General features: G+C 37.4%; 1 protein-coding gene and 1 long non-coding RNA gene across 3 annotated transcripts in view; one reads left to right on the forward strand and one right to left on the reverse strand.

Annotated features, from left to right (window-relative positions):
- GCLM (glutamate-cysteine ligase modifier subunit) lies at positions 1–22,241 on the reverse strand. Of its 2 annotated transcripts, none has more exons than XM_045478345.1 (7): positions 21,683–22,241; positions 16,709–16,774; positions 15,090–15,174; positions 11,922–11,981; positions 10,493–10,695; positions 8,769–8,883; positions 1–2,197 (listed from the first exon to the last, which is right to left on the reverse strand). In XM_045478345.1, exons 1-7 carry the CDS (start codon positions 21,806–21,808, stop codon positions 2,175–2,177), a joined length of 678 nt encoding a protein of 225 aa, XP_045334301.1. In that variant the 5' UTR covers positions 21,809–22,241; the 3' UTR covers positions 1–2,174. The 2 variants fall into 2 exon arrangements, with proteins under 2 accessions (XP_045334301.1, XP_045334300.1); XM_045478344.1 differs by lacking the exon at positions 1–2,197 and adding an exon at positions 3,539–4,257 and having other exon boundaries at positions 21,683–22,238.
- The window catches only part of LOC123598260, a 19,578-nt gene continuing 14,291 nt past the window's right edge, over positions 22,004–27,290 (forward strand). The window contains exon 1 of the long non-coding RNA XR_006712467.1: positions 22,004–22,114. This is a non-coding gene — a long non-coding RNA (uncharacterized LOC123598260). The remainder of the gene's footprint in view (positions 22,115–27,290) is intronic.

The raw sequence follows: 27,290 nt of genomic DNA on the forward strand, positions 1-27,290 counted from the left end.
TCTTGTATGACATTTTATACATTTATTCATTGTTGAGAGATACATATTAAAGTTTTGTTTGACTTTTCTGGTAGTGAAACTATGTAACAGCCATATTCTGATCTATGTGGGGGATTTGGCCAAGTTTTAGCCTCTTGATTATAAAACATTACTTTTCCAACCTTACTCTTGTCTCAACAGAAGCCATTCCTTTTTATCTGTAAGGGCAAGCGCTCTAAGAAAGTGTTTTCACTGAGTTTCTAAAGTTTACATATAAATTGTTCATCATTCAATAAAAGCATATTTACAAATGAGGCAAACAAAGGCCTCTGCCAGAATGCCCACCTATCCTGTCATCCTACTCTAAGACTAATTTCTTCAGGGAGTCTCCTAGCAGTAGATATTCCCTAGCCCCACTTCCTTCCCTATGCCTCCAATCCCTTTTCACCACTTCAGTCATTAACAGATGCAGCCTTTATTGCTTATTCATGTACAGATCTCTCTTCCCCGCCCCCCCCCCCCAATATACTATATGCTCCTTGAAGACACAGGTTCTTTTTCATTTCTATGTTTATCTGCCAATACCTTACACAGTGGTTGGCATACAGTAGGCATTTGATAAATCATTGAATGAATGAATGCATGAATAGCTTTATGGCTTGGATACTTAAAAGCTATTCATAATTTTCAAATCATACTGTTTATGAATTCAAATAGGTCAAAATCAATATAATATTCTAGATGCTTACACTATTCAACTCAGTTAAAAAATATACAACACACTTTATTAGGTAATTCATTAATACTCATAGGTGATATTAAAGACTATTATAAACATGTTTATTAATGCTTTTATTTTGCCTGTATTTCATAATACACTACTACAGACACATAAAAGTAGAATTATCTAATGAAAACATTTTCCCCTAAGTGTATTTCTAATTCTGAAAACTATAAAAAATATTAGTGAAAATTATGTTACATAGTTTTCAAAAATAAAACTGACATATCCCATCATCAACTTTATGGGGGAAATGACAGGTAAAAGTTCTGGTACATTAGGAAGTTAACTTTAAAAAAGAGGTTCAGAATCATAAGTTGGTATATTTGCTTATGAAAACAAATGGTTTAAATTCTCCTTAAAACAACTTCAAATTTTTCTAAACATACAATTTGCAGAGAGATCAAATGTTGGCAAATATATAATAAACTATCAATCACTTACATTCCCCAATATTGAAAATGCTAGGTGGAAAAGTTGGAAAGAAATCTGTTAAAAAATGAGATGTAATTAAATGAGACTTAAGCCTTTATCATTGAAAACAAAGATCTTATTTCAGTTACTACTTGGCTCTGGTAGGGAAAGTCTCAGCATTTATGCAAAATAGAGTAACTTTATTTTCTATTCCATACATAGCTGTTTAAGTGATCTTTGAGAACAGAAAAATCATTAGCTACTTGTGATTCAATCTAGCACCCGCCATCCCTAAATGGATACCCTAACTTGGATACCAGCACAATGTAGTCTTCAGAATTTACACAATGTGAACGTATTTTATAAGACACCTTGGTCCTTCTGGTGACTATAGTTTCTTGGATGGGAATTCAAGATAGACTCATCACAGAACAAATTCTAAGTTACAGTACATTGTGTTAAAGTAAGGCTCCAGTGTATTTTGGAAATGTAAAAACAAGCTGTAGCTTCTTTTCATGTTTATGGGGAAAAAAAAACAATTATATAAATTCTTTCTATATTGAGTCATGGACACACCTCTCCTGAGAAAACGTATCTGTTATATACACTATTGATAACTTAGCTTTCAGCTTTAAGCAATTATTTGGTAGTATTACTGCTCTTTATTTTATGGCTTTTTAAACATTAAGTCCTTAAGTATTTGGAAAGTATTCACTATATTCTGATAGTTTATGAAAAAAAGATGCAAATATCAGCTTGGAAAATTGTAAAGCCTTAAAAAAATCATTTTTTACAGGTTATTAAAAAACAGAAATTAAAGGTACAGAAGTGAAACAAAAAAATAATCTTAAAATTCCATATCTACCTGATCCCCTTCACAACATGAAACTATAATCTTGCTTCTTCATTGAGAGGGGGGAGAGAAGAACACACAAAAAAGTTCCTCTGACACTTGCATAAATCAGCAACATTTTTTTTTTTTAATCTTCAAAATAACCCTTCAAACAATCCATTTCTGTAAGTCTAGGGTTTTTTTAAAAAAAAAATGTGATATTAAAGTTCCCTCTTAAAATACCTTGACCAATTCACTGTTTAGGCTTAAATTAAAATGAACATTTGTTTAAAAACTTAGGTTGTATGAAAAAAATGTACATTTCCAGGTTAAAAAAAAAAGTTAACTATATACATTCAATAACATATACAATTACTAAAAAGGCTATATAAGGCTTTAGGAAGCTCTAAGTTTAAATGAGTTTTAGCAAGTAATTCAGCTGATTTCACATTATAATTCTTTTTTTTTTTTTTTTAATTTTTTTTCTTTCAACGTTTATTTATTTTTGGGACAGAGAGAGACAGAGCATGAACGGGGGAGGGGCAGAGAGAGAGGGGGACACAGAACCGGAAACAGGCTCCAGGCTCTGAGCCATCAGCCCAGAGCCTGACGCGGGGCTCGAACTCACGGACCGCGAGATCGTGACCTGGCTGAAGTCGGATGCTTAACCGACTGCGCCACCCAGGCGCCCCTCACATTATAATTCTAATGATGAAATTATCCAACCAGTAAACTATAAAACCTTGTTTAGAATAGGAAGAGTCTAGTGTATTTACTTTGAATATGAAACCATATTTTTTTTGTCTAAGTTGAAAAAACTTCGGCAAAATTAGTTTTATATCTTAATTTTTATAAACCATGTATTAGGACACATGGTTTAAAAGTACTGATTGAGATGTGAGATTTTTGAAGAAATTTTCAAACTATTTGGATGACAGACACAAATTTATAGAACTATGGAGACATAGAGTATATATCAGAGGTCATGGCTTATTTATTTGCTATTTTCTGGTTCTTAAACTAATGAGGAATTATAATAAATAATCTACAGCCTCTTCTAGTTCTAAAGTTTGTATTATACCATTTTGTTTTTAAATAGTTAAGACTGCATCTCAAAAAAGTTGTCCAAAAAGACAATGTTGGCCCTGAATTAAAGATTTTTTTCACTCCTTTTCTGGCTTTTAGTACCTCCTAGCCAGTTATTAGTGGGGAGCAAATATTACCTATTTTACTCAACTGATTCTGAATGCTTATGCCCCCCACTTCCCATAGCCCACAATGTCCAGTACATGGTAAACGCTCAATACTTTTGAATATTCTTGAATGAGTAGCAAAATATTAAGGATGGACCAAGAATTAAAAAGAATCTGGAGATGATAACAGTTGCTTTTATAAAACCCCAAATAATAATTTCAAAGCTTCTAGTCTCCTTTTTCAGATTTGCTTTGGTTTGTCTTGGAAATCATTGCAAGGAAAACATGGCACAAGAATACAAGGTTAAATCATTATAGGTAAATACAAGCAAGGACACATTAAGTTTTCATTCATGTATTGAAGAAATGAATTTTATTTACACTACTGTGGATCCCAGCTACTCCAGTTACTCTGGATATAATCATTAATAACAGAAAAAATATCTTCCAGTATTTCAATCTTAACAATTGTAATTGCTTAGTTATACTATAGAATAAGAAGCCTTTAATTAATTTTTGGAAATAAAAAATATGTATATACATTACCCTGATGCCTAGGCCCAAAATATATGCAACAACAAATTTTCTTGATTTCTATTAGTCATAAAAATAAAGGAAAAATATATTGCAAGTATTTTCTTTATAGGCAATTTCAATTAGAAAATAATAGTTTAATGAAAACAATACAGTGGTTCAGGTGAGTGAACTGATATGGAGGCAGGAGAAGTATTCAAAACTTGACGGATAACATGTTGTCAAATATAACTGAAGAATAGCTGCCTCCATGACAGCATTTACAGGAAGTAACCAGATTTTTATACACCTCAATTTTATCTTATATTCAATGAAACTATAAGTCAGTAAGTAGGTTATGATCCTAAGTCATAGTTAGGAACCCCTTCTTTTAGCTTGTAAGATGTAGCCTTTTGATTTGATAATTCCTCTACTTTTAACAATGACTGAATACCGCAGTAGCCACAGGGGCACCCACTCGTGTGCTTGAATGTCAGGGATGCTTTCCTGAAGAGCTTCTTGGAAACTGGCTTCAGAAAGCAGTTCTTAAAACAAACAAACAACAAATAAAAACCCAAAGTGTTAAATTTGAAAATAACACTTTACCATGTAGGTAAGCATTTAGATACAACAAAAGAAACACTTCAAAGAAATATAAAATATGAAGAATATAAAATATGCTTTTCCTTAATGTATGCTATGAATCTGAACCAGAATATCAGAAAGAGCCAGGCAGTTCTTTAAGGTATCTACACCTGTACCCCGGCCTATTTAATTCATAACTTCTGATGAGTGGAGCCTGCATAGTTGTTTTGGTTTTTGTTGTTGTTGTTTTGTTTTGTTTTTGAAGATTTCCAGGCGATTCTAATGTAGAGCCAGTGAAAATACAGGAAAGTTACATACAACGATGAAAAAGGAAAGTTATCAATAATCCTATCAACTGGAGACAGATCATTTCCATTGCCATGTATTTCCTTCCAACTTTTTTTCTGCATCTATTTTCCATATCTTAAAAATCATAATTGTAGTTACAACCTAATTTATTTTTTCAACTTATATTATGAATCTTTCCATGTAATTATTCTTTGGATGCATCACTTTTTTTTTTTTAATGTTTATTTTTGAGAAAGAGAGACACAGGTGAGTGGGAGAGGGGCAGACAAAGAGGAAGACACAGAATCCATGCTCCAGTCTCTGAGCTGTCAGCACAGAGCTGACGTAGGGCTCAAACCCACAAACTGTGAGATCATGACCTGAGCCGAAGTCAGATGCTTATCTGACTGAGCCACCCAGGCGCCCCGGAAGTATCACTTTTAATAATTACCCAGATACTACATTATCTAGATCTCATAATTTATACATTTCCTCATTGCTAACCAAAAAAATTAAATTTTTCCTAGTATTTTGCTAATAAAAATAATGCTATGCTGAACATCTTTAAAATGCATGCCTGGCTATGGAATAACAAAGCCAAAGTACAAGTACATTTTGAAAGCTTGATCTATAGGATACTCTGAGTTGCTTTCCAGATGGGCTGTACTTTACACTTCCACTAGCAGTTGATAATGTCAGAATGCCAATCTTATCATATTCTCTCGGGCACCAGTGATCATTTAAAAACTCTTTGGCATCTCTTTGATAAAGTAATTATTTTCTGATTCTACATTTACATCCTGCTCTGATGTACTACTCTCTTTCTCACTGCCTCTTCTCCAGCCACACTGGCCTTGAAATCCTCAAGCACATTCACACTTTTGAATCAGTTGATTACTCTTTCCTGAATCCTCTTCCTCCAGATTCCCACAGGTTCTCTCCCTTCTTGCAGGTCTCTGATTAATGTCACCTTAGCAGAGAGGTCTCCCTGACTACCCCATATAAAACAACAATCCCTAACCTGGGCACTCTTTCCTCCTTCAGTCAACTTTTCTCCATAGCATGTACCACCATTTATCACATTTAACATTTATCTTATGGTCTGTCTCCTCCCATCATGAGTGTTGGAATTTATATGACTTCGTCCTATATCCCTAGTATTCTGAACACTGCCTGACACATAATAGGTACTCAAATGTCTGTTGAATCAACCAATCAATGTGAAAAGTTTCTAGTAGGGTCAGAACCAACCACACAGATAGGGATTAAGTGACCATCTAGACTGTATGATTTGGGAGCGCTAAAGGACCCACTTGCCCCAAAAGAACTGCTGTGATATTTGAATAATGTCAATAGTAAACTCTCAGTAAATGTTTGCTATTATCATGTGCTAGGCACTTTTCTGAGTACATGTATTAGCTCATTTAATCCACATGTTAACCCTATAAAATAGATATATTCTCCCCTTTTCCAGGGGGAAACTGAGGCAGAGAGGTTAGATAACTTGGCTATGCAGCCTAGTAAAGTGTAGCTTTCATAAATGGAAGGCGAATGTCTCTTTGGGAAAGTAACATGAACATGGATTTGCTTATCAGACCATCTGACAGAGAAGAGGATTCTGGAGGAAATGAGACATAAAGCAGATCAGACTTAATGGGAGTGAGGGGAGGGTGAAACAAATGAAAACGGGAAGGTTCTGAGTCAGGATCACCCACTTCACAGTTTCACCCTGACGGTAGTTGAACTGTTACCGCAACTTCTAGGGCAAAGAGTAATGGAAAATAAACACTTTCTGAAGAACAGGGTAATTTTAGAACAGAGGAAGGGCTTTAGAGGGGACTTAAAAACAAAACTCTATTTTAGATGACAAGTAGAGTTAAATGTTTTACAACTTGAGTGCTTAAAAAATAAAATGTGACACACATAATCAGAGAGCTATGCTATTATTCATCAACTTAACTACATACTTTTACATTAACCATGCGAGCTCTTTAGAATCAGTAAACACAATTAATCTTTTAAGAAAATAATTGCTTCATTATAGATCAAAGTGAAGATTCACTAATGGTATATGCAGAATCAGCCTATAAATTCTAATCAAAGGGTTTAGAAGTAAAATTAGAAAGACATCCAAGTGTCAAGTTATGTCAGTAAAACAAAAAAATATCAAAAAAGGATTAAATCTCTCTTCTCATATATATATGCAATTTATTTCACCATAACAACATGCATTAGCACATAATCCACATGCCAACATTTAGATAACATGGAAATAAAATACCAGACACCTTAGTCTTTTCCTATTTCCTTTCCTACTGTAAGAAGGAAAGAGTTTTTTTCAAGTGGAGTTAGAATGGGGTGCAGGCTCATCCATCAGCTGTTGGTAATAATTACTGTTGGAAAAGCCCCCCTCCTCCTCACCCCCACCAAATAAATAGATAAGTGATATAATATCTACTAACATATGGAAAGTTGGAATTTAAAGCTGGGTTTATGTTTCAGAACAAATCAGCATAGAAATTCTTTGTTAGATTTTCAACTAAAATGACTTTTTAAAAAATGAATCTAATTACTTATGAAAGTAATTACTAAAGGGAGAGGCAAAAGTCATTATCTCCTATTCTGGTATCATTTAAATGAAAACTGACAAGTAAGGTTTTCAGGCTGAAATACCACAACGCTATCATCTCAAATCAAAACGATAGTATAGCATAGGGAGGAAGGCTCCAAATTCAGCCAGGACCAAGTCCAAGTTTAAACTCTGTCCCATGCCAGCTGGGTCGCCTTGGCTACTTTCTTAATTCTGAGGCTTACCAATAAAATGTCTAGTTTCAGCTGTTGTGAGGATTACAGATCATCTCTCAAAGGCATTTAGCATGATACCTAGTATCTAATGAACAGTAACTATTAAAACTCCTCCTCTTCATACAAAACAGTGAAAAAATGAAAATGTGGCAGACTGCTAATAAATAGTGTAACATCTTAAGGGGGTATACATGAGCACACTAACTGAATCCAACCACCAGTATAAAGCCATCTTTTTAGACATGGAAGTAAAAGCTAAATATTTTTTCTCCAAGAATCACCTAGAAAATGTAATTTCTTCCAGTATTTATTAAACTAAAACCTCTATAAAAATGTCATAGGTACCTGGGTAGCTCAGTTGGATGAGCGTCCCACTCTTGATCTCAGCTCAGGTCTTGATCTCAGGGTCATGAGTTCAAGACCCACACTGGATTCCACACTGGATTCCACACTGGTGTGGAGCCTACTTTGGGGAGTAAAAAAGGCCAAATCTCTGGGGCGCCTGCGTGGCTCAGTTAGTTAAGTGTCTGACTCTTAATTTCAGTTCAGGTCATGATCTCAGGTTTGTAAAATAGAGCCCTGCATTGGGCTCTGTGCTGAGCATGGAGCCTGCTTGGGATTCTCTATTCCTCACTCTCTGCCCATGTCCTGCTCACGCTCACTCTCTCCCTCTCTCTCTCAAAATAAATTAAAATTTAAAAAAATGTCTTAGGGATTTAAAACTTTCACAAGACATTTCTCACTTAGAACTATACCAAAAACACTGTTTCATTTTTTTCAGTGAAAAAATAAGAATGGAGCAGACTGCTAAATAAATAAGTATAAAGTATAAAACATTCCCTTCCCAGTTCCCTACTTATCCTGTAAAATGTTAATAAAAATTATTCTACAGAAGGCAGAGAAGCCATTCTCAATAATCAAATGTTTCTGATCAACACAAAACATGTCTTGATAGTAATGATTAATAAAATACCTAATCAATTACCTATCCTAAGATGCTTAAATTTTAAATTAAATTTTACCTGTCTCTCTTTCTAGATATTTATCCCCTTTAAGTGGCTATTCAGTACAATTTTTGCTGTACTATACAAGATTTTATATGATACTATTTAAAATATCCTAAAAGATCCTTAATATTTATAAACTTCAACAGACTGGGTATTCAGGAAATGATCCCATTAATTTTTTTCCCATTGATATAAAGACAAAATAAAGCTTTCTGAAACTAAAATAAAGGCATATGTATTTTGAACTAACCATTAAAAGAAGTTCTAGGTAACATTTATCACTGTACAAAATTAAAAATTAAATTTTAACAAGTAGCTTCTTGTAAGATAAAACCTCATGATCAATCAAGAAATGAAAATCTCAATCTTACCTTTTGGATCATTATGAGTCAATAGCTGTATGTCAAATTGTTTAGCAAATGCAGTCAAATCAGGTGGCATCACACAGCAAGAGGCAAGATTAACTTGGTTACTATTTGGTTTTACCTAAAGTGAAGAAAATCATGACATTGCCACTAAATTAAGTACTACAAAAAGTGGAAAGCAATAAAAGGACACAACTTTAGAAAATATGAAATATTGCATGTATAATGCTTACAGTTTATAAAATACTTTAAATGAATGTATTTATTAACATGTTTTTCTAACTCATGTTAGTGGTAACAGGGAAAGGAAAGAACTCCAGGTGGTAGCCAATGTAGTGCTACACTACTAGAAACTCTCCCGCTAGTACCTGCAACCTAGTACACCTGTCTCAGAAATAAACATGATTCTAAGTGTGATGGTTCCAGCTAAAGAGGGAGTATGTCTTAAAGGTAAAAGATCAAAGAGGAGTGATACAAATATTTAATATTAAAGTATAAAATATGGTTATAGGGGCGCCCGGATGGCTTAGTTGGTTGGGCTTCCGACCAGCTCAGGTCATGATCTCACAGCTTGTGAGTTCGAGCCCTGCATCGGGCTCTGTGCTGACAGCTCAGAGCCTGGAGCTTGCCTCAGATTCTGTGTCTCCCTCTCTCTCTGCCCCTCCCCAACTTGTGCTCTGTCTCTCTCTCAAAAATAAATAAACGTTAAATAAAATTAAAATATGGTTATAAATCAGACACATTTTGAAAAAGAACTAGATAATTTCTAACAGCTGCTCCGGTTAATTTATAGATACATTCCAGATCACCCAAGTCTCTCCAGCAGAATCTTGGCCACATTCTGGCTATCACCAAATCAAAGGGAGAAGGGGCAACATGTTCTCTAGGGTCTTCCTGTCCATAACAAACTGAAAAATCTGAAAAGGAGAAGATTGGGGATGAAGTATAAGGAATAAAGAACAACACAGAGAGTAAAGGTAAAATACTAGTTAGTAAGCAACTTCCCTAATAGTTTTGTACATTATTAGGCCAGAGAGTGTGATTAATTTATGACACCTACTCTGTATCAAATTCTATGAACCTAAAGTCTTTTTTATCTTTAAGTAACAGCAAAATATTTGTATATATGATATTCCCTTACTTAAGAAATCAGAACCACAATGTAATCTTATCTAAAGAAAAATGTAATAATTTTATCACAAAAGTAAAACTGAAGGAAACAGCCTTAATTCATTTTGGCTACAAGTGCTTCAGGACACATTTTCCAGTGTTTTTGTCACTCATTTTTTTTTAAGTGTATTTATTTTGAGAGAGTGAGAGTGCAAGTGCATGCATGGGGGAGGGGCAGAGAGAGAGAGAGAGAGAGGGAAAAAGAGAATCCTAAGCAGGCTCCATGCTGTCAGCATGAAGCCCAACATGGGGCTTGATCTCACAAACTGTAGGATCATGACCTGAGCTGAAATCAAGAGTTGGACACTTAACCGATTGAGTCACCCAGGCACCCCAATATGTCACTTATTTGAAAACCAATTAATAATTAAGCTCAATTAGGCACGTATTTGAGACCAAAAAATCCAATGTTTTAGATAAATCTTGCCTCAAAACTCCCACATTTGGAATAGCAAATCAACAGTGACTGTCCACTATTGTGTATGATGCTAAACAGTATGTAGCAAAGACTATAACAGCTGGGCTCCTCCCAGAGTACTTGTGATCTCGCTGTGCTTTACCTGTGCCCACTGATACAGCTGTTCCAACTGTGTTTTGTCTAGATCAGAGGTACCTATTGCAACAATCTTTTTGCTCTGAACTAAGTTTTCTAATTCCTCCCAGTAAGGCTGCAAATGCTCCAAGGAAAGATTAACTCCATCTTCAATAGGAGGTGAAGCAATGATCACAGAATCCAGCTGTGCAACTCCAAGGACTGAACAGGCTGATGTGAAGGAAAACATGAAAAGGATAAATATTTGTTACATAATAAAAACAAGTATTTCTAATGTCCTTCAAGTATCCCACTAAATTCTGTCCATATGGTTCACTAGTTTTCTAATATAGCAGATTATTTCACTCAGTTTCATAATCATTTACAACATTTCCATCTCTTAAAAAAGTATAAGCCCCTGTTCATCTATTGGGTCTGTGTGGCAGACAAGTCAGTTTCTTTGACCTGCCTCCTTCCTAGGGACTCACAGTTATTATAGTCCTTCTGGAGAACAGGCCTTCATCTTGTTTCTAAGACAATTTTTTGGTAGCTTCCTTATCTTCATAAAATTTTCTTCTCCAGTTCTACTAGTATCTTATATGGATGACTATAAGAATTCTGACCTCATATTCTGTAATTGGTAGTCATGGCAAAGAATAGTCTTGAGACTCTGAAAAACTAAATTTATGGTTCTAGTCTATATTTATAGAGGTAATTTAATTTCTTTTTTAAAAATTTTTTAAGATGTTTATTTATTTTTGAAGGAAAGAGAGACAGAGTGTGAGTGGGGGAGGGCCACAGAGAGAGGGAGACACAGAATCTGAAGCAGGCTCCAGGCTCTGCACTGTCAGCACAGAGCCCAATGTGGGGCTCAATCTCACGAACTGTGAGATCATGACCTGAGCTGAAGTCAGACACTTAACCGACTGAGTCACCCAGGCACCCCAACAGAGGTAATTTCTATAAAAATAATTTAACGAGTTTACTTTAAATGATTCTTTTTCCATTCCACAGTTATATTATAGAGCTAATTACTTAAGCGTCCAACCTCTATACTGTAAGAACATTTTAGAAGAAAAAATATTGAATAATTGTAATATCACAATAATCTAACCAAGAGCCAAAGATGAAAATGCTTGTTTTGTTGTGGTGGTGGTTGTGGTATTTCATTATAGTACTAAAAGGGCTAAGAATAGGATTAAGAATTTCTATCTCCAAACATATAGTCAATATTTGATTATGTTATATCTTTTACATTCTTCTTATATATCAAAATATGAACCTACAAATGCTTATATGATCTGACATAAGCCTTAAGAAATTAGGCTAGAACCTTAAAGAGTAAAATTGGAATGAGCTCATTTTCTTTTTTTCTGGACCTGAACACAAGACCTAACTAATACACCTATACTAATTTAAAGATCATTATGAAGGTAAAAAGTTAAATTTTTGCTTACCCATGTCAACTGCATTTCTAGTTGATGATGAAGAGTTTGATCCTACAATGAACAGTTTTGCTGGGTAACAAAAGAAAACAAAACTGATTACTACATTTGGGTAACTTTTACTACACAGTATTAACATTGCCAACAATAGTAAGATGACAGAGAATCCTGTATGAATTATCTTTCCTTTCCTGTCACATAATTTTATAGTTTCCATTTTAAGACATGAAAGTACATTTCCATTGTAATTTTTAACTTATATGTCAGTTGCCAAAAAAAATACCCATTTGTCAAAACAAAAAAGCAAATATTAATTTTCCATCTGTTAGAAGGCAGGTCAGATAAATATACAAACTTAAATTACTCAAAATGTATATTTTTATGTATTAAATATTAATGGAGCATATTACTTTCTTCAATAAACTAAAATCAATGCAAAGACTAAATTAAAATTACTTATAATGAGAAGAAAAATGAAAAGAACACCACAACCTCACCTTTCTAATATAATCATTCTAAGTTTTAGACATTACCTTTCAGTTACTGGTCATATGAAGCAGGGTATAGCATTTATTCCTATCTATTTAGTTTACCTTTACATAATTTTTTTACATCTTTATCAAGTATTTAGTTCCCTTAAAGTTTTTTAAAAATCATAATAGCAATATATTCACTCTAGAAATGAGAAGAACCTACAAGAATACAAAGACCAAAAAAAAAAAAAAAAAAGCCAATTGTCTCATCACTGAAAGCAGTCACTATTTAGGTTTCTGTATACTCTCTATTTTTAATGAATAATTTTACATACTCATTTTTAATGGCTGAACATTATTCTGTAATTTTGATAGGGTATAACTTACTAAATAATTTCCTAATTTTGAACACTTACATTAGTACCAGTTTTTTGTTATCACATACAATGTTAAAGAAACATCTTGGTAACTTTGTTCAACTTTATGCTGAAGCATTTCCCAAGGACAAATTGTCAGAAATGTGTTTATGAGTCAAAGGGTATGAGCTTTTTTGTGAGTCTTCTTATGTTTTATTTACCTCCTACTGTTATATAAAAGATTTGGGGGTGCCTGGGTGGCTCAGTCAGTTAAGTGTCTGACTCTTGACTTTGGCTCAGGTCATGATCTCACGGTTCATGAGTTAAAGTCCTGCATCAGGCTCTCTGCTGTCAGCGCAGAGCCCACTTCAGATCCTCTGTCTCCCTCTCTCTCTGCCTTCCCCTGCTTGCGCTTGCACTCTCTCTCAGAAATAAACATTTGAAAAAAAACCAAAAAACAGAATTTCTCTCCTAACAGTATAGAACACTATCAAATGTAAGTTTTTTGCTAATTTAATAGGTACAATATACACCTAATGTGGTTTCAGGACCACATTAATTGGCATTTCTTTGGTTACCAGGAAAGCAGAGTAGTTTTCTGTAAGACTGAGGCTTTGGCTTGATTTAAATTCAAATTTATTTGTATAGATTTACCTCATGTAAATTCAGTATTCAAAATCTAAATTTACTCAATAGACAGATAGGTGGAGTAGTGGGAGAGCAAGAAGAGAGAAAATCAGAAAAGGGAATGGAGAAATAAACAGGGCTAATGAAGTATTTGTATGTAAATTGCCTGGTATTCAACAAATACAACAAATTTACCTTGTACATTTCTTTTGTTTGTCCCTTCCTTTCTACTGCTAATATTCCTAAAGCATTGCTTTCCTCATGCAGCTTCTCTGTTTAAGTCATCACCACTCTCTACCAGGTGAGAGTCAATCTTCACCACTTTGGTCCAACCATAGCTGCCATAGTTATGCTCCATGAAAACCCTCCCCACCACTATCCCTGTGGTCATGAATCTGGGCTATTTGAAATGGTCTCCTTTCTCTGAAAAAGGAGGTATTTTTAGATACGTAGGGAAAGGGAAGCTCTTCAAATAGGGAAAAATTTGATACTTATCAAAAATCTCAAGCCCTCTAGGAACTGAGGACAACCTGTACAAGCTCCAAGATGGATCTAAACCATGAAGAACTGCAATCAACCACAGAGAAATGGTTGCTTTTACCTCCTTTTCCAACACAAATAGCAATGTGTTGTAAAAGAAATGGGTTTTAGAGTCAGGCATACCTGGATGGATTCCTGGTTCAACCACATACTGGTTACATGACAACTTCTAAGTTATTTAACGTCACTTGTGCAATGGGGACAATAGACCTACCTTGTAGAATTGTTTTGAGAATCATGTGAGGAAATATAACCAAATCGTTATATTGCTAACTCAATATAACTCAACAAATGGTAGTTATTGAGTCAAAAGACAATGCCCTATCTCATCTTACAGGTCCATCCTAATAAAATAACAGCCACAACACAACCACAAATGGTAATAAATAACAACTATCTAGCTAGCACTTAACTGTTTTGCCAAGCACTATGTTAAGTGCTTTTGTTATTTCACCTAATTTACGAAGAAGCCTGTGAAACAGATGCATCCCTGTTTTACAAATGAGAAAACCGAGGCTCAGAGAGGTTAAGTAACTAGTTAGCCCAAGATTACACCAGTCAGTAATCTGTATATGAAGGAATTTCAATCTAGCCAAGGTCAAGCTTTTAATAACTGTGCTATGCTGACTGTAAACTGAGGGCAAAAACAGCACATCTCTATTTTTTCGTTCCTTGAGCTTAGCATGGTCTCTGGAAAACAGTCACTCAATATATTTGTTGAATGAGTTTAACATGTATTTTACTTCTCTTCATGCAACTTGTTGCCAGACTTCTGTTTACGCTTTCAGATGACTTCAGCCATTGCTCAGCAGTGTTCCACCAGGAAGAGAAGGCTTATGCTCGCTTCAGGTAGACACTGCTCTTAAGCCTTCCCTTTCTTCTTTCCATTCCCTCCACCTTAATCTTCCTACTGCTCTGAAGTCCAACATATAAATTAATGAGACCACCATGAAGAAGAGCAAGATGAAGTTCTATTCGGACTCTGCTTAAGTAGCCAAAACTGACCTCCTATAACTTCCTCTTGGAGTTTACATCAAGATTATGTTTAAAAAGAATCTCTGTATTTCTCACACTTAGTGACTGAGTCTCTCATTACCAGAGGGAAAGAAAGGTTTATTCCCATGCCTGACAAAATCTATCACTTCCACTGTATTACAAAATAAATTGTAAAGGCTGGACTTTACCAGAAACTTTCATTTCTTCTCTTTCATCAGGATTTATCTTTTCTACTGCATGAGATACAGTACATTCCAAGACATCTGGAAACTCCTATAATAAACACACAATGTTTACAATAAATATAAAATTAATGTTTCTGATTAGCTATATGTTTTCTATTGTCCATAGTGCCCTTTAGAAGCAGAGAGCCCAGGGGCGCCTGGGTGGCGCAGTCGGTTAAGCGTCCAACTTCAGCCAGGTCACGATCTCGCGGTCCGTGAGTTCGAGCCCCGCATCAGGCTCTGGGCTGATGGCTCAGAGCATGGAGCCTGTTTCCGGTTCTGTGTCTCCCTCTCTCTCTCTGCCCCTCCCCCGTTCATGCTCTGTCTCTCTCTGTCCCAAAAAAAATAAATAAACGTTGAAAAAAAAAATTAAAAAAAAAAAAAAAAAAAGCAGAGAGCCCATAAGATAACTGGGTTCTTTACTGAATGTCTGGATGAGCTTCATAAGGTTTGCAAAACCCTGAAACAAAGGTAAAATGCTGTGTGTGTGTGTCCATTTACTGGGAAAAATTAACTCATTTTGAGCAGGTACTCAGAGGAATGCATGATAAAAAACAAAAACAAAACAAATAGTGGTGGCGGTGGGGAAACAAAACAGTACATAATTTTAGTTAAAAAAGAAACCAATGAAAAATGATAAATATTTATCCATTCAGGATAATGACATGTTAAAAACTTCTTATATTAATCACAAACACTTTAAAACAAGTTTTTTTTTCCTGAATGCAATAAAAAAAGTAAAGGCCATTCTAATGCATTATAATGAATAAATTACGAGGAAAATGATAAAATGTTAGTACATATATATCAGAAATATATTAACCCACATTTACAAAGTAAATAGTGAGGGCTTCCTCACAGTTCTTGAGCATATTACAATGCCTAGCACACATCGAGGGCTTACAGTAAGTGTTTATCAGTCATGCATAGAGGCAAATGGTCATTTCAGAGAAACACAGACTGATCAAAGACATTAATCAACATCTGCCTAGCAGCTAGAGAGTTTAAACTTGCAGAATGCCCAGGGAAACAAGCGTTTCCAGCACATGTCCTCTTTCATAGTTTTAAAGTAGTCTATGTAATTTGTTATGAGCTTTTGGCTGAATTGGATTCCAAAGAGTGGCTTGCAACCACTCTGGTTTATATATTAATATTTATAATAGTCATATATTGGTATTTAATGTGACACCCAGTGTTTCACTTGAAACTGACATTAAAAAAATTATATTGAGAGTTATGATGCTCTACCAAAGCAATCTAGCAACCAAAATTGCTCAACAGTCATTCCTTTACTAGACCAAATATAAACTGGAACAAAATACATTGTGAAGATACCGTGCTGGGAATTAAGCACCGAGAATCCTGATTATCTTGTCTAGTTGAAGATTTGGTGACACATCCTGGATTTTCTGTTTTATGCTTAAGCATACTGGGTCAGGCAGCCAGCCATCTCAGCAAATCAGCTACAGGGAGTTTTATGCTAATTGCCTATTTGACTTCCCTATCACAACTGGGGAATTAATTCCCTGCTTACTGCATTTCCCTTTTGACCCACATGATTTCTTCATTCACATTTTACTCACCCTGACCAAATCAGGGCTGATTTGGGAACTCCACTCATTCAAGGTCTTTTGGATACAATCTCGAAGCTGTAAAAGGGATGCGTTTTGAAACTGTTAATCAAACTCTATACATTTTTCCATACTTCTACAATAAGAATGTATTTGTTTGATAAGTGGAAAAAAGATGTCAATAGGAAAAATCATAAAAACCAAAATTTTAGTTTTACAAGTTTTTTGTTTTCTTCAACAAAAACGTATTTAAATGTTTTTACCTTAATCTTCAAATGATGATAAACAGTACTTATTTTAAAAGTATTTTTGTACTAATGAAAGTTTAAGTAAACTTTTGAGACATAAAAGTATTCCCAAAGAAACAAAAAGAAACAGGGGTTCAAGTTCAGGGAGGCTGACTAAAATTATTATTAATCACTATGAGATATTCCTCAAAGACAAATGATTTTCTAAGTGTGGCCAGAGGAACTCCTACATTATTCACCTGTGGTATTCATTAAAAATTACACTACCTGAGCCCCAGCTTAGACCTGCTGAATCACTCTAAGGGCAGTGGAAATTGCATTTTAACAAGTATCCCATGTAATCAACATATAAAGTTTGAGAACTACCATAGTCATATCTTTTTTTCTTTCTTTTTTTTTTTTTAACTATTTAAAAAAATTTTTTTTAACATTTATTTCTGAGAGAGAGAGAGAGACAGAGCATGAGCAGGGGAGGGGCAGAGAGAGAGAGAGAATCTGAAGCGGGATCCAGGCTGTCAGCACAGAGCCCAACGCAGGGCTCGAACTCACGAATCCACAAGATCATGACCTGAGCCGAAGTTGGTGGCTTAACTGACTGAGCCACCCAGGTGCCCTGCACTGTAGTCATATCTTAACACAAGTCAACTTGCATAATGTCAGCCCACACGTCATTTCCTAACACTTAGGTATACCTCCAACCTGCCTTCAATATATTCTTGTACAAACAAAAATTTGTTTATACTGACATTATATATGTTGTAAATCCATTAAAATGCTCATTCATCTTTCATGCTTTATGTCAGTGTATTTCAAACTTGTCTAATAGTAGTCCAGAGTAAGACGTACATACATTCACATAGAGAATGACTACCTACATACACAGAACAAAATATTTACAAAACAAATAGTTTGCTACATGCCAGGCATTCTGATGGCTTCTATTAATTAGAAAAAAATATGCTGTTCTATGACTCAGCAAACTGATTTAGGACCACTAATGGGCAACGCTAGCAATTTGAAATCACTTATAAACATCCAAGGACACAGTGCTTTGCATTCTGTGGGCAATCAATGAGAAAATAAATGAGTAACTGGGAGCAAGTCCCTGAACTGCAAAAGCACTTTCCAAATAGCAATAACACAGACTCAGCTTCTGAACTATCTGATCTATGACTGCTTATGATAAAAATGGACACAAGCCCTTTACTGCTTTTATCTTAGTACAGATAATTACAAGAAACTGGTCTATCAATTTAAGAGCTCAGAGTCATCTAGATTAAGCTTCATAATCTACAACAAAACTATATGTGCTATCCACAATAACCCATACGAATTCAATCTACAAGGTCTGTATCTTCATAGAAAATATATAATCAAATTTAAAATAGTAAATAAAATTAGTTGATAATCATTCCAAAGAGAATTACAAGTCAATATTCTTTTCAAAATTAGTAAAAGTTGAGGTAGCAGGTTAAGAATTCTATCAAGTATGGTTTGGCTCATATCATGAGAGAATTTTAAGAAAACTTCCTCTGGAAGGATGGCTTATTTGCATACTTAAGGCTCTCCTGATGAATTCTCCAATTCAGGAAGGAAGTATATTTTCAGAGTATTCACCCCTTCTTGAAACCATTTCTTTAATAATCTTGGATTCTGCAAAATGTCAGAACAGACCCAATGTTACAATAATATGAGAAATTCATTGACTATATCACTAACCTAGTGATTTCTAATCTTTTATATGTTATGTATATTGACCCAACATTAACCTTATACTTCTTTATGCTCTGCTCTCTTCATTCTTATCATATACACATATGATCACTGAAGAGAAGTATCATCATAATGTCATGTATCATCAGATCTCATGTTGTTTAAGAGTTGTAAATATACTTACTACGTGAGTTCTCTGGCCAAATACTCTTACAACAAAGAACTAAGCAAAACAGTCCTATAATGGCTCATTTAAAAAACAAGATTTGACTTCATAAAATTCTAGTGAAAAAAAAATGTTTTTAAAGATCATAGAATTGACAAAACACATTAGAGGGGCACCTGGATGGCTCAGTCAGTTGAGTGGCCAACTTTGGCTCACGGTCACGATCTCACTGTTCATGGTTTCTTGAGCCCTGCATCTGCACTGACAGCTCAGAGCCTGGAGTCTGCTTTGGATTCTGTATCTCCCTCTCTCTCTGCCCCTCCCCTGCTTGTTTCTCTCTCTTTCTCTCTCTCTCTCTCAAAACTGGATAAACATTAAAAAGAAAGAAAAGAAAGACATTAGAACTAGAAGAGACCTTTTTAGGAAACTTGAACTCTCAGTGTGTAAATTTTCTTAATAATGAGTGATTTATTCAGTTTCTTTATTCTAGGAGATTAAACTGTTTCAAGTAGCATATCCTAATTTGGAGCTTTGGGTGATACAAAGTTCCTTTTTACATGGAAACAAAACATGCCTCTCCTAACTAAACTGTCATATTTTCCCTACAATATGCTGCCATTATCTTCAAGTTTTCCTCAAATGTTTTCTAGCTTATTTTGTCCCTCTTATGCAGCAACCCAAAATAAAACACCCAAACCAGAATTAGTCCTTTGAACAATGTTTTTCAAATTGTGGAGTATGACTTGTTACATTAAGAAATAAAAAGTGTAGGGACACCTCTGGGGCTCAGTCAGTTAAGCTTCCTACTCTTGATTTCAGCTCCTCTGCACTGACAGTGAGGAGCCTATTTGGGATCCTCTCTCTCTCTCTCTCAAATAAATAAATAAACTTAATAAAATGAAATAAAATGAAATAAAATAAAATAAAATAAAATAAAATAAAATAGTGTAGGGGCACCTGGGTGGCTCAGTCAGTTAAGCATCTGACTTCAGCTCAGGTCATGATCTCACAGTCCGCGGATTCCAGCCCTGAGTCAGAGCCTGCTTGGGATTCTCTCTCCCTCTCTCTCTGCCCCTTCCGCACTTGTGCTTCCTTTCTCTTTCAAAAATAAACAAACTTAAAAAAAAAAAAAGAAAGAAAGAGTGTGGGATGTGACTTGTTACATTAAAAAATAAGAAAAAAAATCAGGATACACAGTATATACTAAAGGTTAATATCTTCATAAAACCTTTGAGATTTTTTGTTTTACTTAAGTATAATTTACATAAATAAAATTCACTCATTTTAAGTGCACAACTCAATGAGTTTTAGAGAATTTGTGCAGAGTTTTACAGAGTTGTGCAGCATCACCACAATCCAATTTTAGAACATCTCCATGTGCCTAGTAGGAGTCACTACCCATTCCTACCCCCAGCCCCAGGCAACCGCGCATCCTACTTTCTGTCCTTATGGACTATGAACGCGACTGCAAGGTAAAATTTCTTACTGGGCTTGCAGTCAAAAAACTCTGAAGGCCACTACTTTAGAGGGTGTTGCAGTGAAACAAGAGAGCAAAAGTTTCACCCAATATTGTTAATATACATGGAAAAAGGTGCATTGAACCAACAGGGCTGAGAGGAAATTAAGGGACTAGAAATACAGGAATATTTACTTGAGGGAGAAATAGTCTAAGTGGGGCGGTTTAAACAGAAAAATGTATACACACTGAGGTGGATGGAATCTGGTCACAGAATATGGTGCGGACTTTGATTCCTATTAAAGTTACAGCCCAGAGTCCTCACTCTGATGGGTGCTCGCTCTCAACGCCAGGCCTGGCCACAGGCCCAGAGCATATGCGGATGCCCTGTGCTCCTGCACCGATTACCAGCATCTCCAATAAAAGAGCAAACGCTGCCTAGGACTACAGCTGATAGCGTCATAAGGTGGCATAGGGCACTTCTTCTTTTAATCAAGCTTTGTTTTAGCTTTCTGACGCAATCAGATGAAAATAATAATGAGATAAATGCCTGCATGGTGAACATTTTCCTATATTCTTTTCATCCTCACAGCGGGTTGATCAGCTTCAAAGTTGTGGAGACAGACTGAGGGAAGGGAACTTTCTCACAGTCACACAGCTCCTGAACGAAAAGGTGTGTTTCATTTAGTCATCCCTCGATACTCGGATCGTCCCACACCACCGACATGCCTCCGCAACGGGCTGTGCACACGGACTCCCCACGCAGGGATGACCAGCACCATACCCGTAACACGTGTGTAATTCCAGACTGATCTTTGCCACTTCAAACCAGCGATTAGTCTTCAGGGAAATAAACTAAGGGAGATTCACCTTGGGCGAGAAAAATCTGTACCTTATTCCAAAGCCGAACCTGAGCGTTTAGTCACCTGCCTTACTGTAATAGAGAAACTCCTGTCAGCCTCCGAGCTAAGTGGATTATTTACTGCTACCCTCACCTGAATCCCGGAAAAGCGAGTCTCTACACTGTCTTCACCTGGCCGCGGGGTGGGGAAGGGGGAAGGGGCCGGGGGGCTGGGAGAGCGTGGGAGCGAGGTACTGGCTCTCTCAGCACCCACCCCGCCCATCCCACCCCCGCGAGGAAGAGGGGGCCGGCACGTTCGAGAGCTCGGCTGTCGCCCGGAAGCTTGACAGAGGCATCCCCCGGGGTGAAGTTGCACCTGCCAAGTGTTTTAAGACGCGCGGCCGCGGGGCAGCAGGTTTGGAGGCGACGTCGTAACCCCAGCGGCCTCACCCGGCGCCCTCCGCCGCGCCCCGAGCCTGGCCGCCCGCCCTCCCCTCGGGCGCTGCCTCCCTCTCGGAGCCGCCCGGCCGGCGGCCTGCCCCGGGAGCTCCGCGTCCCTCACCTCCTCGCTGTGCGTGGACGGGCATTTCTTCCGCAGGCGGCCCCAGTTCAGCAGGTTCCCCGTCTGCAGGTGCAGGGTGCGGGCCCGCGCCAGCAGCGCCCCGGCCGCGCGGCTGTCGGTGCCCATGGCAGCGGCCGACCGAAGGGGCCAGGAGGCGACGGGGTCGCAGGCGAGGAAGGAGGCCGCCCCGCAGGACGCGGTGCCCGAGGCGGGAGAGCGGAGCGCGAGGCTGCCGGCCCCACGCGGCGGGACCTCGGCCTGCGCTCGGGACCGAGGGAGGCCGGACGGTGGCGGAGCGGCGGCCCGGGAGGGACGCGCTGGCGGCTGCGGCTGCTGCTACTGCGGCTGCCGCCTCAGAGTTGACTCCCAACTGAAGGGACCGTTTCCTGGAAGACAATGACTAAGCAGAAATCGCGGCTGAGAAAGTGCTTGGTAACCGTTACCCGTCCCGCGGCGGGGCCGGGCGGGGCGGGGCGGCGAGAAGGCTGCGGGACGCCCGCCCGCGGGTGACTGGCCCTTGGCCTGTAGCGGGCGTGGCGCCGGGCGGGCGCGCGGCGCAGAGAGCGCTGGGCGCGCGGCGGGGCGGGGCGGGGCGGGGCGGGGAGGGACCCGGCGCTCGGCAGGGCTCCCCCTGCCGGTCAGAGGACGGAGCGCCGGCCCGTGACCCCTCCACCTAGCGTCACCAGCCGCGCTCGCGGTTTCGCCTCCCAGCCAATGGGCGGTCGCGCTGGTGATTTCCTTCCATACCTCTTTAAAAAGACAGCGAAAGCATCTACCATGGCTTTGAAACACTAGTTGGTTTTAGTTCCCAAAAGCAGGTGTTAAGGCAAAGTTCCCCTTCTACCCTTTTAGTTCATTTTCTTTCTTAAGGCCTTTCCCCCCAAACTGCGGGTGTTCATATTCTTTAAGGTCTCTTGATTTGCACTATTTGCTGGACAGTGTGTGAAGTCAAAGAGTAAAGCTTAATCTTTGTTTTTGAGAAGCTAATACTCTAGTTCTAAAGATAAGGCCTAAGCATACGAAAGGGTAGCGTAGGGCAGTTTCCTGATGAGTTCAGATTAAAGAGAACACTTCGACCGGTGAGATCAGGGAAGATTTTGTGATTCTTTACTACTAAATTTCATATGTAGTAGACTTGGTATGAACCTCAAATTGAACATTTATTGAGCTTTCCTCAAGAAACATTTACCCTCGTTAAGAGCAATTAGATATATTAAAAAGCAAAATTCTATTATAAAAGAGATAAATTCCGGTTGGTAAAAATTCAGGGGGAAGTGGAAAGAAGCTGGTAGCAGGACATTAGAGATTGAGTCTGATTTTGAGTAAATATTTGTTGGCTGAATGAAAGTAAGAATTCATTGAAAAGGGTAATGCCAGAAGCAGGAGCAAGCATGGAGTATTTTAATTAATGTAAACATTTGGTTCTTTAAAACAATTTTTTTTTATTATTTATTTTTTGAGAGACAGAGCAGGAGTGGGAGAAGGGCAGAGAGAGAGAGAGAGAGAGAGAGGGAGACAAAGAATCCGAAGCAGGCTCCAAGCTCTGAGCTTCAGCACAGAGCCCGCCCTGGGGCTGGAACCCAGGAACCCTGAGATCAGGACTTGAGCCCAAGTCTAATTCTTAACTATCTGAGCCCCTGTAAACATTTGATTCTTGTGTTAATTTGCTGTGGCATTGCTTCTTGACTTCCTGTATATTCTCTAATATCATGCAAATAATTCTTGATTAAAACTTAGAGGTTATACCTCCTAAACTATTAGACCCGCTTTCTTGCTAGGAATTTATACAGCATACTGGTCACAGATGTAAACCTGTATGCCTTGCAAACCTGACTTTACCAGGTACTGGCTATTTTAACTGTCTCTTTCTTTCACTTTTTCTATTCTGGGCAGATGATAGTTTAAGCCATATGAAATTGCTGATAATTGACCATTTTTGACCTACAGAAATGGTTCCATAGTTCCACCTGACATAGTATCTACCCCATTGAGCAGGTGTGAGGAATTAGAGAACTTACAGTCCTTAGTATAGTACTTGCCTCATTGTAAAGGTTCAGTTTATGAGAGCCCCTATCATTAACACCTCCACTCTTTTCCCCTTACAATCCAGTTTTCACAACATTGGCAAATTCATAAAATGAATTCATAGCAGCATTGTGTTATGTTTTTAAAGTTTATGTTATGTAAACCCATTTAGTCTTCACAGCAAGTCAGATAAACTTACTGAAAATCTCACTACTAAAAGGAATTGGGGCCCCAATCAAACCCCAGACCTCTTATCTTCAAACTCCTTACTCTTCCATGTTACAATTTACTTTTGACACAAAAAGTGTATTTATTGATGTGATTTTAATTCTTGAGTGTGTGCATGAATGCTTTATATGCTTTTTATACCTGTACGGCTTTTAAAAATCTATATATTATACTTACTGATAGCCTTGTCATAATTTCATAGTATCGAGAAAGGGAAACTTAATCTTATAAATTTATTTGGTGACAAAAACAAAAAATGAAAAATCAGAAGAACTTTATCATACACAGTTATTTTGAAGGAATCTTTTCTATAGAAGAGGAGTAATATTGCTGACATTTCCATTTTTTGGGAATAGCATAATTTTGGTTTTACCTGCTTTAAAGTTCTGCAAATGTTTGTAAATACAAAAGTCACTAACATCCACCACTCTTTTTTTTCATTTTCCTTGACCTTTCCAGGATCTGATACTATAATCCATGATTCCCTTTGAGAACCACTCTCCTCAACTGGCTTGTAATTACACTGCACCCAAATTTCCTCAACATATTTGATCACAGAACAATTTAAAAAAACGTAATGAACTGTTGGAAGCCCAACAAGAGCTCATGAGCTATAAGTGTTTAGATTCAAGCAAAGAGCAAAAATGTTCTCATGAGTGAATTGTTGCAGGAAGTGGTCACATTTTTATTCATAGTCTGTTTTTACATTATCCAAGAATAAACAAAATGTGAGAATTAGAATTAATTTTACCTCATTAAGGAATCACCTGGTACATTTTATTCTTAATAAGGTAAAATGGGTTCAAATTATCAAATCTTGGTTTAATATTATTTTATGCAATTGATTTAAATTTTTTTAATTTTAAAAGTTTGTTTATTTATTTATTTATTTATTTATTTAGAGAATGCAAATGGGAGGGGCAGAGAAAAAGGAGAGAATCCCAGGCAGGCTCTGCACTGACCGTGTGGGGCTGTATCTCACAAACATGAGATCATGACCTGAGCCAAAATCAAGAGTCTGACACTTAACTGACTGAGCCACGCAGGCACCCCACTCTCAATTTTAAATTTAATAATACACTATTATATTATTCTCCATAACAGACAATACAGTACACAGATGTCTATCTTGTCCATATTAAAAACAACGTAATACTCCATTATATGAACATACTATAATTTATTCATTTATTTTCCAAATGGTTATTTTATCAGATTGTTTGAACATTAAATTTATCCTTGTTTACAATCCACAATAGTTACCTGAAGTTTGTTCTGTGTGTGTCTCTGTGTGTGCTTGTGTGTTTACTTTTATTGTATATTTGTTTTTAAACCCTTTGGCACAATTTTCTGGGGGTGTTCGGACTGCCACGATACATGTCAGGAGAGACCTTTCCTTTTGTGCTGCCCATACTATAATTTATTTATTCTCTGTATTTAATGGCCAGATAATTGCTTTCAGAATTTTACTAGAATAAACATTGGGCCATAAACATTCTTAGTACTTGCCTCTTTGTACACAGGGGAACATTTTTCTCCAATAACTAAATGTAGTACTACAGTCTTAAAGGGTGTGCATTTCCTGCTTTTATTAAAGCTACTGCTGAACCAATTTACACTCAAATTTAAATTGTGTAAGACTACCTATTTCCTCCCACAGTCACTAACACTAGATATTATCTGTCTCTTCAATTTTTGTCTGTCTGATGGGTAAGTATATCTTGTTATTCTTTGATTACTGGTAAGATTTTATTGTTTTATGATATATTGTGATCATACTCTATGTAGTTTTACATGCCTTTAAAATTAATATTGTAGCATAAGCGTTTTTCCCATTTTTATACTGAATTATTTTCCAGTCTCTCTTGACACACAGACCAGAACGTTGCTAATTTTGGGCATGTTTTGGCCTTAAAGCATGTTTGATCAAGTCAACTAGCACATATCTATTCAGTATGTAACCCCTGGAGACAAACAAGCTTTTAGTAAGGAGTAATTGAGACATGTTTTAAAAAACTTCACAGGCCAAGTTTCTTCCCTCCCGGTTCCTGTTTCTGTAGCAATTCCAATGAGGCATGTTAGACAACATTCCATGAAAGACCAGAGGCTGCTGTTCAATTCCTGGGGTGATGGTTTGCCGGTGGAACACAGTCCGCAGTGCCTCACTGCTATAGGAAGTCCATGCTACGTTATTTGATAATGTGCTCTGTGGTAGAAATCTTCGGTTGGCACTCAATCCCCAAATACCTTCCGGGGTGCCTTCGTGTGCAGCAGAGTGTGGAAGCGAAACCCTGTCATCTCAGCATCCCTTGCAGCTCTCCTTCTAGGTACAAGTTAGATTACGTCAATGCCATGTGCGAGTTTTAGATCTCAAAGTGTGATGGAGGGCATCTTCCTGCATCTCACGACAGCCACGGTCTCCTGTCCTATCCCCAGCTTTACAGGTGTCAGGAGGCAGTTTGCACCGCTTCCTGATCCCTGGAACAAAGTGATAGTAATACTTTCTCAAAATCAGCAGGTTCAGTGGCAGCCTCTTGATTGCTCACCCTTCTTATTGTGACACAGGAGCAGTTCTTTTGGAAGGACACTTAGGTTAGCAGTGTCACTCTGGGAGTTATTCCTAGAGGCCCAGACTCAAAGGTATCTACTTTGTTTTTTCAAATACATTTTTTTTACATGACTAGAATTCATACTGTCAACAACTATCTTTATTTAAAAAAAACTTGGAGCACATGAGTGGCCCAGTCGGTTAAGCATCTTACTTTGCCTCAGGTCATGATATCATGGTTTGTGGGTTCGAACCCCACATCAAGCTCTATGCTGACAGCTCAGAGCCTGGAGCCTGCTTCGGATTTCTGTGTTTCCCTTGCTCTCTGCCCCCCCCCCACCCCCTACCTCATGCTCTGTCTCTCAAAAATAACCAGTAAACAATTTTTTTAATAAAAAAACTTAACATCATAGAAGACATTTTCTTTTGTTATTAAAGCTACTTTTAAGTACATCATTAATATTTTTAAAAACTTTTTTTGATGTTAAATTCTTTTTAAGTTTATTTATTTGGAGAGAGAAAGAAATAGTGACAGCACGAGCAATGGAAGGGGCAGAGAGAACGGGAGGGGGAGTATCCAAAGCAGGCTTAACGCTGTCAGTGCAGAGCCAGACGCTGGGTTTGAACTCACCAACTGTGAGATCATGACCTGAGCCAAAACCAAGTCAGACGCTTTAACTGACTGAGCCACCCAGGCACCCCTGTCATGTTTTATTTTCTTACTGATTTGTAAAAACTAAGGACATAATTGCTTTGTTAGTCTTATGTCACATGTAATTTCCCATTTGGAATTTTCTTTTTAGTTTT

This window comes from Leopardus geoffroyi, chromosome C1, assembly GCF_018350155.1.
Source record: "Leopardus geoffroyi isolate Oge1 chromosome C1, O.geoffroyi_Oge1_pat1.0, whole genome shotgun sequence".
NCBI lineage: Eukaryota > Metazoa > Chordata > Mammalia > Carnivora > Felidae > Leopardus > Leopardus geoffroyi.